This window comes from Crotalus tigris, unplaced genomic scaffold (genome assembly GCF_016545835.1).
Source record: "Crotalus tigris isolate CLP2741 ecotype Arizona unplaced genomic scaffold, ASM1654583v1 scf7180000018998.211855, whole genome shotgun sequence".
Classification (NCBI taxonomy): domain Eukaryota; kingdom Metazoa; phylum Chordata; class Lepidosauria; order Squamata; family Viperidae; genus Crotalus; species Crotalus tigris.
This window is the reverse complement of record NW_024097317.1, coordinates 10,001-27,022: the sequence shown is the minus strand read 5'-3', so window position 1 is coordinate 27,022 and position 17,022 is coordinate 10,001. Positions and strand designations below refer to the sequence as shown.

At 36.3% G+C, this 17,022-nt stretch overlaps 1 protein-coding gene across 4 annotated transcripts in view; it reads right to left on the bottom strand.

Annotated features, from left to right (window-relative positions):
* LOC120314724 (triple functional domain protein) overlaps positions 1–8,229 on the bottom strand; it is a 166,192-nt gene extending 157,963 nt beyond the window's left edge. For all 4 annotated transcript variants that reach the window (XM_039358107.1, XM_039358108.1, XM_039358110.1 and 1 more), the window contains exon 1: positions 8,155–8,229. In XM_039358107.1, coding sequence (XP_039214041.1) covers positions 8,155–8,209 — 55 coding nt within the window. In that variant the 5' untranslated portion in view covers positions 8,210–8,229. The remainder of the gene's footprint in view (positions 1–8,154) is intronic.
* Positions 8,230–17,022: the final 8,793 nt, after the last annotated feature.

Genomic DNA, 17,022 nt, shown 5'->3' with positions numbered 1-17,022 from the left:
AGAAAGGCACCACTGTATATGTTATGTTCTCAATTAAAAGGCACAACACTAGGGGGAGATATGGATAAGAAAGTTCTTCTTTTACAGCTGCAGAAATTATGCTGAATATACTGGAAGCATTTTATATGTATCTAATTCCATTGGTACCCTTCACCTTGTCAAAAGGGCTGCAAATGGCTTCAAAGAAATTCTATCTTTGCAACAATCACTGAAGGTGGGGTTAGAAAGAACAGACCGATTTACTCAATATGTAGCTATTTTCATAAGGAAAACCCTTATGAAAAGAACTTAACCATGTTTTATTTAGTCAGCTCTGTAAAATATTGGGCATGTTCTAATGCTACCTAAATTACTATCATATCTAAGATACTAATGTTCTCCTATGTCTTAAGGCTAAAAACAGTGTATTAAAATTATTTTCGGTGGCTGATCCCAATTTTGAATGCCAACACAGAAAAGATAGTCCTCTCCCTCCAAAATAGTAGTAGTAGTAGTAGTAGTAGTAGTAGTAGTAGTAGTAGTAGTAGTAATAATGATGATGATGATGATGATGATGATGATGATGATGATGATGATGATTTTGGAAGGGACTTTGGAGGTCATCTGGTCCAACCCCCTGTTCAGGCAGGAAACCCTATACCATTTCAGACAAATGGCCGTCCAGTCTCTTCTTAAAATCTTCCAGTGTTGGAGCATTCACCACTTTTGGAGGCAGGTTGTTCCACTGGTTAATTGTTCTAACTGTCAGGAAGTTTCTCCTTAGTTCTAGGTTGCTTCTCTCCTTGATTAGTTTCCATCCGTTGCTTCTTGTCCTGCCTTCAGGCGCCTTGGAAAATAGCTTGACTGCCTCTTCTTTGTGGCAGCCCCTGAGATACTGGAACACTGCTATCATGTCCCCCCTCGTCCTTCTCTTCATTAAAATAGACATACCCAATTCCAGCAGCCGTTCCTTATATGCTTTAGCCTCCAGTCCCCTAATCATCTTTGTTGCTCTTCTCTGTACTCTTTCTAGAGTCAAACATCTTTTTTACATCGTGGTGACCAAAACTGGATGCAGTATTCCAAGTGTGGCCTTACCAAGGCATTGTAAAATGTATTAATACTTCACGTGATCTTGATTCTATCCCTCTGTTAATGCAGCCTAGCACTGTGTTGGCCTTTTTGGCAGCTGCAGCACATTGCTGGCTCATATTTAAGTGATTGTCCACTAGGACTCTGAGGTCCCTCTCACAGTTACTACTATTGAGCAAAGTACCCCCTATACTATATCTGTACATTTGTTTTTGTTTTTTTGCCTAAATGTAGAACTTTACTTTTTTCACCATTGAATTTCATTTTGTTAGATAGTGCCCAGTGTTCAGGTCTGTCCAGATCCTCCTGTATCTTAAGCCTGTCTTCTGGAGTGTTGGCTATTCCTGCCAGCTTGGTGTCATCTGCAAAGTTATTTACAATTCTCTGATGGTTTTCTACCAAAACCACATCCAGATCCAAATCTTCTAAGCTTCTGAGCTATAAAGATACTGTATGCCTTTGTACCATTCCCTTAATTTCTGCAAGATTGAGAAGCCAAACTACTGGCAAGAGCGAGAAAATGTCAAGAAAATAAATCCATGGAAGAGACTGATGAAGGCACAATCTGAGGAATGAATGGAATCAGGACTGGTTGTGACTTCTTGTACAGCTTGCTTAGCTCCAGATGCTATCTATCTTATTCCGGGCAAGGGTTCACACAGAGTACCAAACAATACAAGATGGCAGCTATTGCCATTACTTCCCTTCTCCAAGTAAAAAAGTAAATGGATGCTACTCTTTGTTCTGCTTTCCATTGGAGAAAGGAGGCTTCAAAGTCCTTTTGAACAATAGTATTCTCTTACCCTGGATCTCTCAGAGAAAGGGAGTACTAATATTAGGATTATTTTGGATAACAATGCTCAAAGATGCTGAGGGTGGAATGTGATCTGAGCCAGTGTAATCAGAAATGTCGCAAGTAATAACTTTATACTAAATTTATACGTTTTATATTTTTACTACTCCCTCCCAGATCATGTTTTGCTATCAACTCCTCCCATTCTGTATGCTTCTTCTTGGAGGCTCTCACCATATGCAAAAATTAAGGTGACATTCTTACATTTGTCATGCCGTTTATTATTAAATGCATTTTTTTTTCTACAGCTACTACTACAAACCTGGGTTAAATTCTGCTGCTACATATAATATACCATAGTAACCTTATATGTACTCTACTGCTGAATTCAAGCCATAGAACAATAGACCAACAATTTTTTTTATTTGGGGGTTTTGGGTACTTTTTGAGGAACATTAAAGAAGATATATAAACTACATAAGACAAAAAAAAAAGAATTAAAAAGTAACCTACAAATGAGTTAGCAAGGGTTTATAAATCTTACAGAAATTATAATTTTCCAGTATAACATTATTAACTATAAATAATTTAATATATTGCTTTAACAGATTAAAAGTCACTACAGAACTCTAAGAATGAATGTGGAGAACTAAATTAGTTCCCCAGCAACTTATAGGTAAATTCTAAATTTCGGTTGTAAAATTTTCAAATTCAGTCAGTTAACAACAGTAACTCCCTTGCTAAGTGACATGATTGTAAAGCTGTAGGATAGAGGTCCCCAACTTTTTGGGTACCAGGGACCGGTTAGGTGGAGAGAGGTTTTTCTGTGGACCGAAGGGGGCGTTGTTTTGTATGCTACCTGCATCCTTGTTTGTGTGGACCAGTTGCTGACATGCCATGGCCTGGTACTGGGCCATGGACCAGGGATTGGGGACCCCTGCTGTGGGAGATAACTAGGTTGAGCTTGAGGGAGGGATCAATATGTCATCAGTCTCGAGTCTCTTCGCGCCCATAAGAGGTACGTCCAGCCCACCTTGAATTCCATTGACTCTTATCTACTGCAATTTGCTTTGACTGTTAGTAGTTCAGATTCATGAAAAGAGCTTTAGAGCACAACAAATGAAGATAATATCTTCTGAGCCTTACTTCAGAATGCATTAGTCTACCTGATTTACAGAAACAAAAGGGAATATTGTAAGAGGGAATATTGTGGTACACATGGTCCTCGATTAACAACCGTTTGTTCAACAACTATTTGAAGTTCAACAACCATGTGGGATTCACCTAATGACCACAGCTGGAACTGTAGTTGTAAACACACACAGTCATTTGATGCCGTGCTTTTGTCAAGCACAGGAAATCAGGCATCCAGACAGTTTAAATGAATATATAGATTTGTTGCGCGCTAACATGAATCTGAACTACTAACAATCAAAGCAAATTGCAGTAGGTAAGAGTCAATGGAATTCAAGGTGGGCTGGACGTATCTCTTATGGGTGTGAAGAGACTCGAGACTGATGACATATTGATCCCTCCCTCAAGCTCAACCTAGTCATCTCCCACAGCAGGGGTCCCCAATCCCCGGTCCGTGACCCAGTACCAGGCCGCGGCATGTCAGCAACTGGTCCGCACAAATAAGGATGCAGGCAGCCTACAAAACCACCTTCATTTTGTTAATAATTAAATCTTGCAAGATTTAATTATTGCAAATCTTGCAAGCTAAACAAATTATTAAATCTCCAGTGAGCTAATTTTTGCGTGTTTTTTTTTTTTCCTTCATAGAAATAAACAGCAAAAGAGAAGAAAAGAAAATCTGGGCTTATTTTTGTTCTCTATTTATCCCAAGTATTCAGTACACTACTTATTTTGCATGATCCCTTGTGAATGTTTTATTGCTGTGTTTCAGTCTAAAGATATTTATACAGTGCATCTAGAACTCCTGTCCCTTTGTTAGAGGTAGGGAGCCAGGAGATGCAAGCCACTTGAAATCCACGTTAAACAGATAATACTATTTATAGTCCAGAACCACCAGTCCATCTCTTTTTTGAATCCTGTAAAATATTTAATTTAATCTAATTTACATGTTTTATTGGGTCACAGGTAGTTCTTTATTTATTGTGCCAGGGAATATATAGAAGTAGGGAAAACATTCTAGCCAGTTTTTATAGCAGAATGCAAGTGGAATACATACCAAAGGATAAAATCTTGGAGCAAGCACTATTTCATTATAACTGCAGTTTATAGTCAGTCTCCGAGCACTAAAGCCATTTGATTAAAGGATGCCATTTCCAAACCAAGGCTGTGCTTTTAGACTAGTTTAGAAAATAATGCACTGATAAGCGTAGCCATAATATACTCCGTTCATTTCCATTCCCAGGCCTCTCACATTGGTTAACAAAACAGCCAATTAGGCCTGCTAACATTTAGTCTAATGCTGGCATACTGCTCTGCTGGATTTTATCCTTAATCTTAAATTATGAGAAAGTCTAGATGTAAATTGATCAAGGAAATGAGATTCTGTTAACAAATGTAGAAGTGATACACTGATTCCACAAAGCAGAAACATATACATAAGGGGGAGATGAAATACAAATGTAGAAGAAAGGTGGCTGTCTTCTCTTCCCTCAGCTATGAAGTTAACTTTAGCATCATTTGCCCATTTGCGCTATTACTGATCTTTTCTGAACTATATCAGTGTTTTCATTTTCTCACCAAGAACAAAATATTGGAACATGGACAAGGACGGGCTTACTTACAGAGAACTGAAAGCTGTGCTCTCTCATAGATTGAGAGGAGAGTCTGGCTTTGCTATTCTGACAATCATTGCCGTTAGGATGATTTTTGAGCCACTTCAGGATTTTTACCTGGATTTAGAAGTGTTTGCATGATGGCAATGTTTACAGTGAGTAATGCTCTGATCCCCAAGTGGAAGCTTTCATTCCAGTCAAAATGGCAGCAGTTTGTTTCTTATATGAGCTAATTTGATCTGAAATCCAACTGGAATCTTTATTAATGTTCCATAATTTACTAAATCACCTGATGCCCATACTTTTAATAGATACAGTAGATTCTGTACTTGTCAGCCTTACCAGGTAGACTGGACAGGAAATACAATGAGGTAATCTAATTCTACTGTCTTCTAAAGCTACATTAACAGAATCTTGTAAGTCTGAAAGTACAATTTTCTTGCGGTCCAGCCCAAGAATTTAGAGTTCCTTTTAAGCCTCTTGCCCTATCCACTATTCCAGGGGTCCCCAACCCCCAGTCCGTGGACTGATATGGGCCATGGCATGCCAGCAACTGGTCCGCACAAACAAGCAAAGTCCCATCAGTGGGATGCAAGCAGCACACAAAATTACACACTCTCTGGTCCGTGGAAAAACCTTTCTCCATGGAACCGGTCCCTGGTGCCCAAAAGGTTGGGGATCTCTGCACTCTGCAGTTGCGGGTTGCCCTGTCTCTTATGTGACTGTTCCTAGGCAGCATATCTTCTCTCAAGCTCTTTCCCGCATACTCTGGCGGTGGTGGTGGTGGTGGTGTGTGTGTGTGTGTGTGTGCATTTGTGTGTGTGTGTGTGTGCATTTGTCTGCATTTGTGTGCGGACAACAAACATTTAAAAAGGACTAGTTTAAATGTGAACTTCAAGAGGAAGAGCTGTACCAACACCCAAGACATCATTGTTGGAACACATAAGTAAATGCACAAGAGAAGAAGCCATAGAGAGGCCCTTTATCAACACTGGTTAAAAAAAACAACAAACAGCCAAAATTTCAAGAAAGGAAATATGGAGGAGGGGCAAGAGGAACAGACTGGCAATAGAAGAACCAGAAGATTGTTGTAAAGGGATAACAGAAAGGAAAAAAGAGAGAAGAATATCACAGTGAAATTATACCCAGTTTCTGCTATTTTCCCAAATCTCTGAGCCAGATCTCAAGACATATATATTCAGCTTGGAGTAAGTGTGACAGCTACAAACAGAGATTCCAAGTACTAATCCTGAGCATTTATACAGCTCTCGAGAGTTTAAAGCAATGCATCTAGATTATTTCAGTAGCCTATACAACACCTCTGTTAGGGAAGGTTCCCATATTGCAGATTTGGGTGGATGGGGGCCAGTTTTTATGTCATGTTTATTTAGACTTATGGTTAAGTATGAGTGCATTTGCTTGCTAGTGCCAATTCTTCCTCTTTCTCCCACCCGCACTTCCAACCAATATGACTAGCAAACAGCCATATTTGGGTAATATACAACTTAGTGTATGATGCAGGACATATATTACTTCCAGACTCAATCAGCCAGAGAACATACCCATAAATAAATCTAGTACACGCCATAACTATATTGTCTGGTTGGCTGAGACCATGCATAGTGTATGTCTTACTCTCAGAGATATATTACACCAACTTTCTAAAATCTGTGTGCCTTCCAGATGTATGGATTAACTCCCCCAATTCCCTTTTGCTGAGCTGTCACCCAAACATCTGGAGAGTGAAGAAAGCTGGGGAAAACTGCAGTAAGCCCTATACCTGGAAGGAGAAATCAGCAGCTGTCATAAGATGTGTTCCATGCTTATTCATAAGCCTGACTAAATACAATGTGCAAATACAGTCAAAGAACTTCTTTATGTAATATGATATGCTAGGTTGATATTAAGTATGAAGAAGGCACTTATTTACTGCTTCTACAGTGAACCACAATTCACACATCTCCCCCAATGTTGGCCAGCATCCCATTTTTCTGTGATTTGATTTGCATTTGATACTTCAGTTAAAAAAAAAACCTGCATAATAATGGCCTGATCAGAGTCAGAGCTTCTCTGCATACAGAATGCCTAAGTCTGTTTCATTATCTGGGTTATCCCCATTTTGTGATCCTCCCATGTAGATCAGCAAGGCTGCCGAGTGTTTGTCTGCAAGTGTATATGTTGAAAATAGAGCAAACAGCGATTACAGTTTGCATCAGATCCACTTTGTGGTCACTCCTTCACATTCCTACTTTCAGAGGCCAGGAAAGGAGGTAGAATGTAATAGATTAGCTCCCTTTGACTAGGTGCAAAGAAGCAACTTAACTCTATGTTGTGTACATGTTGTTGAGCTAATGCAGACAAAAATTCTTCTAACATGGGGAACCAGAAACTATAGATCCATGAACAAAGTTTACATTTTTCATTCTGCAATGTCATACTGTTAAGTAAAGAGTTAGAAGGCAGAATCCATGTTCTTAAGTAACCAATTGTTCAGAGATTTCAAAGAAAGAGACCAGGATAATATCAATACCTTTTGCAGTATATGACAATATTAGACTCAAGGGTTTGTTTTTTCTATCAAGTTGCTCTCCATTCTTATTTTACCAATGATTTAGAATCTAGACAGGGATTAAGCACATAATACCAGGGAAGCAAGTGTTCAAAATATGGTCATTATGTTATGGAATAAATGCCAACAAACTGTTGCCCTCCAAATGTATTGAACTATAGCATTCATTTTAACCAGGCATGATGGAAACTAACATGCCAGGTAGAAAACATGGAGTTAATAGAGCAAAGAGATAATGAAACAAGGATATCTTATATCTAGATAGTATGTTCAGAAGTAAAAAAAAAGAATGATGTGAATAGAGCAATGGTGTGTGCAAGTTTTTTTTTAAAAAAAGAAAAATCTTGTGTTATTTTTACACAAAAGTCCTAAGCGTTGGCATTCAAAGTAACTCTAGAGTATTTAGTTCACAGCAATATTCTTGGTAAACACAAACAACCAATATCACACCAAAGGCTTCATGGAAGAATGATAGCTAATTGTTGAGTATTTTGAAGCTATCCAACAAAATATAACCCCCCCCTCCCCAAAAAGAAAACTATTTGTGAAAGTAAAGAGATAACACGCTTTACTTAAATAATCTTCAAACTTCTTTCTCTCATGTTGTGAACTGGTTACATAACCCATGCATTTGGGGGTGGGCTAGTGTCCATCTCCTGTTATATGAATGATGCAGGTTAAGGAATTCTAGGAGTTCACACATCTTAAAGTTTGCTGAGATTGAGAAGACTGATTTGTACTAGAACATTTCAATTTTTTTGTTCTGAGTAGTTCTGCCTAAAGATTTTGTTGGAGAAAATTAATTGACAAAATGCTGAAAGTATGAACCTGTATCAGAAGAAATACTAAATAAATAATAGAAGATATATTCATTGTTGCTCAGTTGTCATAACTATGTACTGCACTATCAGCGATCTCTCACCAAAAAGCTAAGTAATACAAGTCAGAATCATAAATACATTATATTACATTACCTGAAAGGTATGCAACTTTCTCCTTGAGGATTGGAAGGACTTCCATAGCTTTCATTTCATCATTTTTACGAAATCCTGAAGACAAAAACAAAATGGATATTAAATCCAGTTGCACAGGAACAGTATCATTATTTTAGAGTCTTATTCTTTATATTATTGGGGGTAGGATGCATTTTTGTTTTGCATATGTAAGAATAAAACAAAAGGTATGCTGATAATTTAAATTGTCAAATAAAAGTTTTTATGACATTTGAAGACCTGGATACACTGAGTATACTTTACAATATCGCAACATGAAATACAGTCATTTTAAAGGTGCACATTAGAGACATACAAGTAGTCCTCACTTTACCAACTGACTGTTCAGCAAAAATTTGCAGTTATGACTGTACTGAAAAAGGAGACTTATGATCGTCTTTGAAGTCAGGGCCCTCGCAGCATCCCCCTTGGTCACGTGATTGAGATTTGGGTGCTTGGCAACTAGTGTGTATTTATGATAGTCACAACCCCCCACAGTCACATGATTGCCATTTGCCACTTTCACAGCCAGCTTCTGACAAGCAAAGTCAAGGTCGAATCTGACAAGTTGTGGTCATATGACATTGTGATTAAGAACCGGGGATGATTCCCTTAACAACTGCAGCCAGAACTGACATCATATGTTGATGTAGTTATGTGATGTTTTGTTTTATGATCACATTGCCTAGTGATATGTTGCCGATCCTAATTGTGGCCGGTGAGCAAAGATTACCTGTACACATATTCTAAAAATCAAATGGCAGCCATTTGAAACAAGACACGTTTTTCCTAAGGCACCCAGAATTCTGGGAACCTCTGCAGGATATTTATTTTGGGGTTCCAGTTCTCTTCAGGACATTCAGTATATAAACCCCAATTATGCCTCTTTATGTCCATCATTAATTTTTTTTTTAGTAGATTAAGGAATGACCACATACAGAGATGGGCAAGAAATTATCATTACTAAAGTATCAATTCAGTCAGCTCAGAAAGGAAAGCCATAGCTCAACATAGTTTCTGCTCTGATTCCCGGAATGTGGCATTTATGATCATGACAAATTCAGTCTTATATTGCACATAAAATTTAAATCTATGTTCATTACCTGAATTGGAAAAAAATGCAATGAAGAAAAATATGTAATTATAAGAAGCTATTGATTTGTTGTAGCATATGAGGCAGAGACCCCCGTAAAATGGTCGTTCGACCCCAAATGGGGTCGCGACCCATAGGTTGAGAACCGCTGGTCTAATTGAAGTGCTACCTATTTATCTACTTGCATTTGCATGCTTTCGAACTGATAGGTTGGCAGGAGCTGGAGCAAGTAATGAGAGCTCACCCATTGTGCAGTGCTCAGGACTCAAACCTGGGCTGTCAGCTTTTTAGCTGACAAGCTCAGCATCTTTAACTGCTGAGATTTTCCCCAATCCCTTCATGTTTTTTTTTTGGGGGGGGGGGGGAAGAGAAATAAGAAAAACTAGCAGCAGCCTGAATCAAAGCTGAAACTATCTCACAGTGGGGTGAGATAAGACTGAGCCTTCCACATGCCTGCAGGAAATAAACAAGAAACAGAGCCTGGCTAGCAGAAATATTTCACTCCTCCTCCTGGTTCTGTATCCAGAGCCTAAAAAAGAAAGCTAGCCGAATTCCACCACCGCCCCTTTGCAATTTATTTTGCAGCATCATGGTTAAAATGAATAAATGAAAACAACATTATGAGCACATACTGTAGTTAAGGACTCCTCCCTTCACCTCCATTTAAATTATGATCCAGACTTAGACTTCAAGAATTACCCTTTAATGTTATGGTTTGTAAGCATCTGTTCATTTCAGCAGTTTATTATATTCATTTGAGTTCCAGAAGCTTTTTTTGCAATGGATACTTTCATGAAACCCCTCACCGGAAGAATTTTTAAGTGTTTTTTAAAAGCTCCAGTAATCAAAGAGATCTTTTAACGTTTTTAGAAAGGAAACATGATGCCCTTAACACACAGTTCCACTGAGAAAAAACATGTTCTTAATTATTAAATGGGCTCCCTATGTTTGAATCAATTAAAGCTTTAGTTGATAGGTCATAAACTGATTAAAGCTTGCAATTTTAGTAATAATGAAAACAGTATTCTATAACTGAAGGAAGTGTGCCAAAAGCAGAGTAATGAAAAGCATTCATGGGATGTTAGAATAGGAAATTTTAAGCACATCTCACAAAACTGGTTGTTATCATCATGTATATCCTCAGTGGAACAGATCCTGAAAACCACCAATCAAAGCTTTAGAAACAACTAGATTACCCAAATGTAATAATGAGTCAAATGATGGAGATTCTGGATATCTCAGAAACAAAGGGATTTGATCTTGGGACTGGGCAGTAATATAGTTACAGACTAACCAATTCATTTAATAATATTACTGTGTAGTACATGAACATGGCCTAGAATTTATGTTCATATACCTCATTCATAATCATTTTGTTAGGAACATTAGCAAAACATTTAAATTAAAATGTTTTGTTCCACATTTCTTGGAAACTTTCTAATGAAAACCTTTTTAGAACTTCTGGTTTGCCATTGCGGCTCCCGCGGCCGCTGGAAGGCGAGCTCTGTCTTCTGCGTTTGATTTCGTTCCACTGGAGGACCCTGGAAAGGGTTGAAACTCACTCAATCCCTCCAAACCGCCGCAGGAAAGACCGGCCATAGCAATATGGCTCATCACTAAGCTGCAGACAGCCAAAGTCAAACTTACCATCAAGCACTTCTAAAGCAACGCGGATGAAACTGGGTGAGATCTAATCTTCTCTTTAAGATCTTAAGTATTTTCTTTTCCTGTAAAAGCTGCCCAAAGTATCTTTTCCCACTCTGAGGAGAGAGGGAAGGGAATTTCTATCCCATCCTCTAAGAACAGCAGTGACTACCCAGGGGAGTTAAAGCTCTAAAAGAACAATTTTAATCTAATTGGATTTATATGTTTCTGAAACTTGGGGACCAAAAGTTTTCTTATTTTTACTGGATTCTTTTACAAAAAAGAAATAAAACTGGGCAAAGGACTATAAAAATTTTGGACTTAAAAAACTTTAAACGGCAATGGTGACATCTTGTGATGAAGTTTGGTATTACAACTTGTTATTGCCTAAAAGAGACTTCGCTTGAAGCCCAGGACTTCAGATAAAGCTCTTTTGACCTTGATAGATACCACCTGTGAGAAACATCTGTAAAGAGAATTTCTGGGTGGCATAACTGGCCTGCTTGAACTATGAATGTAAACCTTTATTAACTTTCAGAGCTATATGTGGGGAATTGCTTTCCTTTTTTTTTATCTGAGGAACATTGGTTATTATATGCGATGATGAAATACCTTGGATTAAATTCTTACTTGACAAATGACTTCTACTATAAAGAACACCTATAATACGTGAAATGGAGGTCCCATACCTAGTTATAAAATTATTTTTAATGTCTGATTTTAAAGTCCTCAACTTAATACACTATTAAGAGAATATGGATGAAGACCAGGAAAAGATCCTTTCCATGTTGAAAGCAATACACGAAACCATTATTTCAGCTTGTGACAAAATAAGATGCAACATAAAAGAACAAGATGCCAGTTTAGATATACAAACACAAATTTTGATTACAACCAAAGAACTAACAACACAGAAGATAACAGAAGAAGTAGAGCAATCAAATACTAAGACAGAGGACTCAATTGACCAACAAATACAGTTAATGGAAAATCCAGAAAAGGGAGTAACAGCACTGAAAATGGAAAAGATTTTCTATATAAATTAGAAGAAATTTGAGGAAAAAGAACAAGAACAGATTGAATGGAAGATAAACATATCAGGACAATCATGGGGAATTGGAATAATAGGGAGATGATCTAATGAACACAAATGGGCTACCCCTTCCAAAAAATGGCAACTAAATGGTCTCTCTTATTTCAAATAATATATATAATAATAGAGGGAGATCTATTTGATTATTTAAAAGCACTGACATGGAAGGCTAGTTGGCAAAGGAAGAAAGCCAGAATAAGGCTGAAGAAAATTGGGGTTTTGATTTATTAGAGGAGATTTCATATTACTAATTAGGGTTAAAGGGAGAAGTTGAGATAAGGGGAATTTTGGTCATTACATTTAAAATATTTGGAAATTAGTTGAAAATAAGGATTCTATTTAATATTTAAAAATTAGATCCAAAAGAAAAAAAATTATGAATATGTTTGATTTATTGATTAACCCAGACAATATTTATAATGGTTTTGATTTATTGAAGGGGATACTGTATTATTAATTAGATGATTTAATATGGTAGAAAATAGAACTATACTCAAATAGATAAAATGTGTATTTTGGATATTAGATTCTGTTATGAATTGAGATAAGGGAAACTTTGGTTACCTAAAGCTTGGGAATTATAAATATCAAATGTTAAATTTGAATATTGATGGGAAATTAAAATTGGGAAAAAAACAATAACAGGACATTGATTGTCTATGAAGATTGAATGTAAAAGTAATTAAGATATGTATAAACTAAAAATTTATTGATAAATGTAATAATGATGTTTTTATTTAGTTGATATAATAAGAACTGTACTAGCTTAAATACGAGATAGTAGATATTAAGGGAAAAAGAGAGGAAATATTTGATGCTGTAACTTGAGATTTGTATTAAAGATTTTTGTATGTTATTGAACTATTGATTAACCCAGCCACCACGTTGCTTTTTAAATACCTAAATGTAAAATTAGAAAACTAATAAAATATTATTTTTTTAAAAAAAGAAAACCTTTTTAGGGTTTCATCTTCAACAGAACAAAACTCAAAACTATTCAAATATTCCATGTTCGAAAAAAACAAACTTGAAATGTTCCAAATATTCTGTACTCCCCCCCCCCTTTTTTTTTGGTCTTGGGGTCACAAAAGTAAATGATTGGTGATCAGTGCTGAATCCTATCTACCATTCAAGATCCTGAAAAAAAATGGCAACTGGGATGATTAAAAAATACTTAAGATGTTTTAAACATTCCCATATCCAACAACAGATGCAATAATTAAACACATATCTACAATCTGTCCTGCCTGCACAAACACCTTATCAAGCCCCAAATCACAGCTAGTTGTTCTCTTCAATATAGCCCATGAACAGCTTAACAGTAGCACAGACTTCTTCCTAATACATACAAGGAGTACTGTTTTGTACATGGCATTCTTCCTACAAAGCTCAAAAGGAAACCATCATCTTCCAAAGCAGGCATTTGCCTCTCTGAAAAAGAAGTTAACAACGCAATTTTACAAGGACTGGGTTCTAATTTGCCCTGGCACAGATTTTCAAAACAGCAGTAAACCTACCTAGCAGGTTGGTAGCAACCTTTCAAAATCTTTCTCCATCTCTGAATACATGGTAAGTCTAGTCTCCTTCATCCCCAATGACTGTCCTTTCTTCAAATTAACTCCAGCCAAAGAGAGAAGGGCTATAATTGCTACCTTCTATTTTACTGGCTAATTGTCAGTCATCCTAGGTAGACCAGACAGGAAATACAATCAGATGAGCTAATTGTACTTTACTGCAAGGCTGCATTAACATAACCTTGCAAATCTGATAGTACTAACTGCCTGCAGTGTCTTTTACAGACTGAGAAGTTGCGGGGTGTTTCCTTTCTGAGTTTCTTTCTCTGCCCATTATACAGCTGAGGACAATGACCTCTGTTATCTGATCATTTCCTAGGCATTCTCCCCCCCCCATTTCCAAGGTCTTTCCCACAGACCATTACACTAATACACTCACCAAGTTGGAAGAACCTTTTCTAAAATTAAGCCTTTTGAAGAATGTCTGAACTCTCAAACAGTAAAACAAAACATTGTTTGATCCTGAGGTTGGGATAAAAATCCAAGAATAGCTGCAACTCCAAACCCAGAATGTTCCCCTACATGCTATTTTCACTACTCCAGATTAAAATAGATCAATTGCTCTGGCATCTGCCATTATTTGGAAAAAATGGTAATGCATTTGCTATACATTTGATTTTGAAAATTATTAGTTCTAGTAATATTCCTTTTCTGATTTATAGTACTTTACAAACTCTTATTTATACTGCACAATTTATAATTAAATTGGCATCAACTTTTCTTCTGATTGACATTAGTGGGTTTCTATGATATCATATAAATATCAAGGTAAACCTAGAATAGGAACCGTAGATTTGAAAAACCACCAAGGAGGAGATCTAGGTCAGTATTTCCCAGACCTTTTCCTTTATTACCCCAATCACCTATCAGAAAGTTTTATTGAACTTCAAGGACTGAGGATAAGTCCCTTCCTTCAGCACCATTAATAAATTCTAATGGTTGCTTAATGAATGGTTGTAACTTGAGAATTATATTATTATATTATAAAAACAACATCTTGGAATTTGATGGCATTTCACCAAATGACCACTAGTAATTTCAGTGATTTTGGCCTTAATAGGAAAACTCTGGGAGATTTTTGAATATATTTTAATACATATGACAATATTTAAGTTGATTTAAATGTCCCAATTGTGATGGGTAATGGGTTGGTGTCCTTACTCAAAGAAAAGCTACTTTTACCCAATTTGGGGTAATTTACCAAGATTTGGGAAGCATTGATCTAGGCAAATCAGTTTCTTAATGGGGCAAAGAAAAATACTTACTTTTTTAGAATTAAGAATCAAGCTCAATATGGGGGAGTCTTTACCTTTACTACAGCTTCCATTTACAGTCTTTTTTTTTTGTATGTGTATGTATGTGTGCGTATGAGTCAGTTTTGATTCTGGGCAACTGCCTGGACAATTCTAGGCAGTTTAGTTGGCAACATTTTTGGGTTGGCAATTGCCTTCTGCCTAGTGCTGAAAAAGAGGGATTGGTGCAAAGTTAGCTTCATCTATGACTAGAACTCATGGTTTCCTGGTTTCTAGTCTAGAGTCTTACCATTACACCAAACTTGCTCTCAGTATCATATTTAGCAGTTCAGAACTAAGTAGTAATGTCCTGTATTTAATTAGGTCTTTCTGCCACTAGAATTGAAATCATTATCAAAATAATGTACACTTATCACTGCATCCATTCATAAGCCCAGAGAGAACTTCCAGAGCAACTTCGAGGTCAACACAGAGAATTTATAACAGAGAACCTTGTGATTTAGCATAATCATGGATAAAATCAGTACAGGTTTAATGTAAACAAAGGAATAAGCAAGCATTCTGATGGTAGATTAATAGGTAGCAAATATTTTAAGTGAATAAACTAACATGATTAAAAAAATCTTGTATTTTTATCTTCTGATTAAAACATTAATCGCAATATTATCTGAATCCCCTCACATTCTAAATTTAAGTTCCTTTTTCAGCTAATTATTTGAGCCAATCAAGGAACTTTTCGATGAGGTTATACATAAAAAAGAACCTGCCTTATTTCTGTTCTTCAATTAAAATATTCAGCAATTGAGGAACTGCTAAACAAAATCTGAGAATTTCCCTTTTTAATAACAAAGTTAATGAGGTACACACATGAACCAAAACAAAATGGGAGACCTTTGTGAAATAACAGATATTTTCTATTATACTCATCATGATAATCAAGTGGATTTCAATAGAAATCAACCTTTTAAGATGGCATACTCAAAATTCAAGCTCACTTATGAAGCTGCCCTAGATTTAACCCCAGAATTTCAATCCAGTTCAGCAATTAATAATAATTATTTTTTTTAAAAAATAATCTTTTGCATTTTATTGTGGATTAATTGTTCAAAAATAAAGGAAGATGGTGCCCATTTCATCCTAAGAATATTCATATATCTACTTTATTCACAGTATTTCTTTTTGGGAGATGACAAAATTAGAACATTTATATTTTAGATTTGAACTGGGAAGATTTCAAAAATCACTGCATATATGCACCGAGCTATATACTGTATATCTGCATCAATCTCTACTTACACACACTTCAAGCTGGCATTCTCAGCACCACACATTAATAGAGATGATGTCATCTTTTCAAAATCAGAGCAGTCTGCAGCTCCTGCTACTGTTGTTCCTTCTACTGCAGTGCCTGCAGTATTCAGAGGATTTGCAAAAGACAAGGCAGCCCAGAAAATAAATAAATAAATAGAAACTGGATTGGGAAGCTCAGGAAGAGAGGTGACTTATTGAAATCCTGCTTGGACAGAGTGTTATTTTTAAAAGAAAGAGAAGAAGTATTTTTGGGGTCACTGCATCCTGTGAATTTACTATTCGCAAGAATTTATGTTATGTGATTGAACAAAGCATCTTTGATACTTTTGGCAAGTCTAAATTGACCTGTTCAACAAGATTTTTTTCATAGAATAATGGGTGTCCTCAGAGAAGCAAGTACCGGAATCAAATCTGAATAATTTCCACTGTTCTTTTAGCTTGGATAATTTCATTTCCTCTTTCTAAGAAACCACAAATGTAGTAAGATATAAAGACCAAATGATCAGAATTGTAAACCAAAATAGGACTTTCTCACAATGTAAGCAATAATAATGGAAGTGAAATGATTTGATTTGATTATAGTTGGTGGTTTGGTTTCTTTTATTTTTTTCTCATATTTATTTTTTGTAATATATTGTAATAGAATCCATAAAGCTTGATCATAACCTTCATACCGTTAAAACCTCTTAATTAGATGTTTTCTATATATTTAATAATCTTAGCATCATTGTGTATCTGCTGCAGCTACCAATGATTTCAGCACAATAACAGATGTCTTTCTATTTCTATTTTGTGATTAGAATTATTTCTAGACAGGACTATATAGGTATTGTACATTTTGTGCATATTTTGGAAAAAGTGCACAATAAAATTACTTTTTTT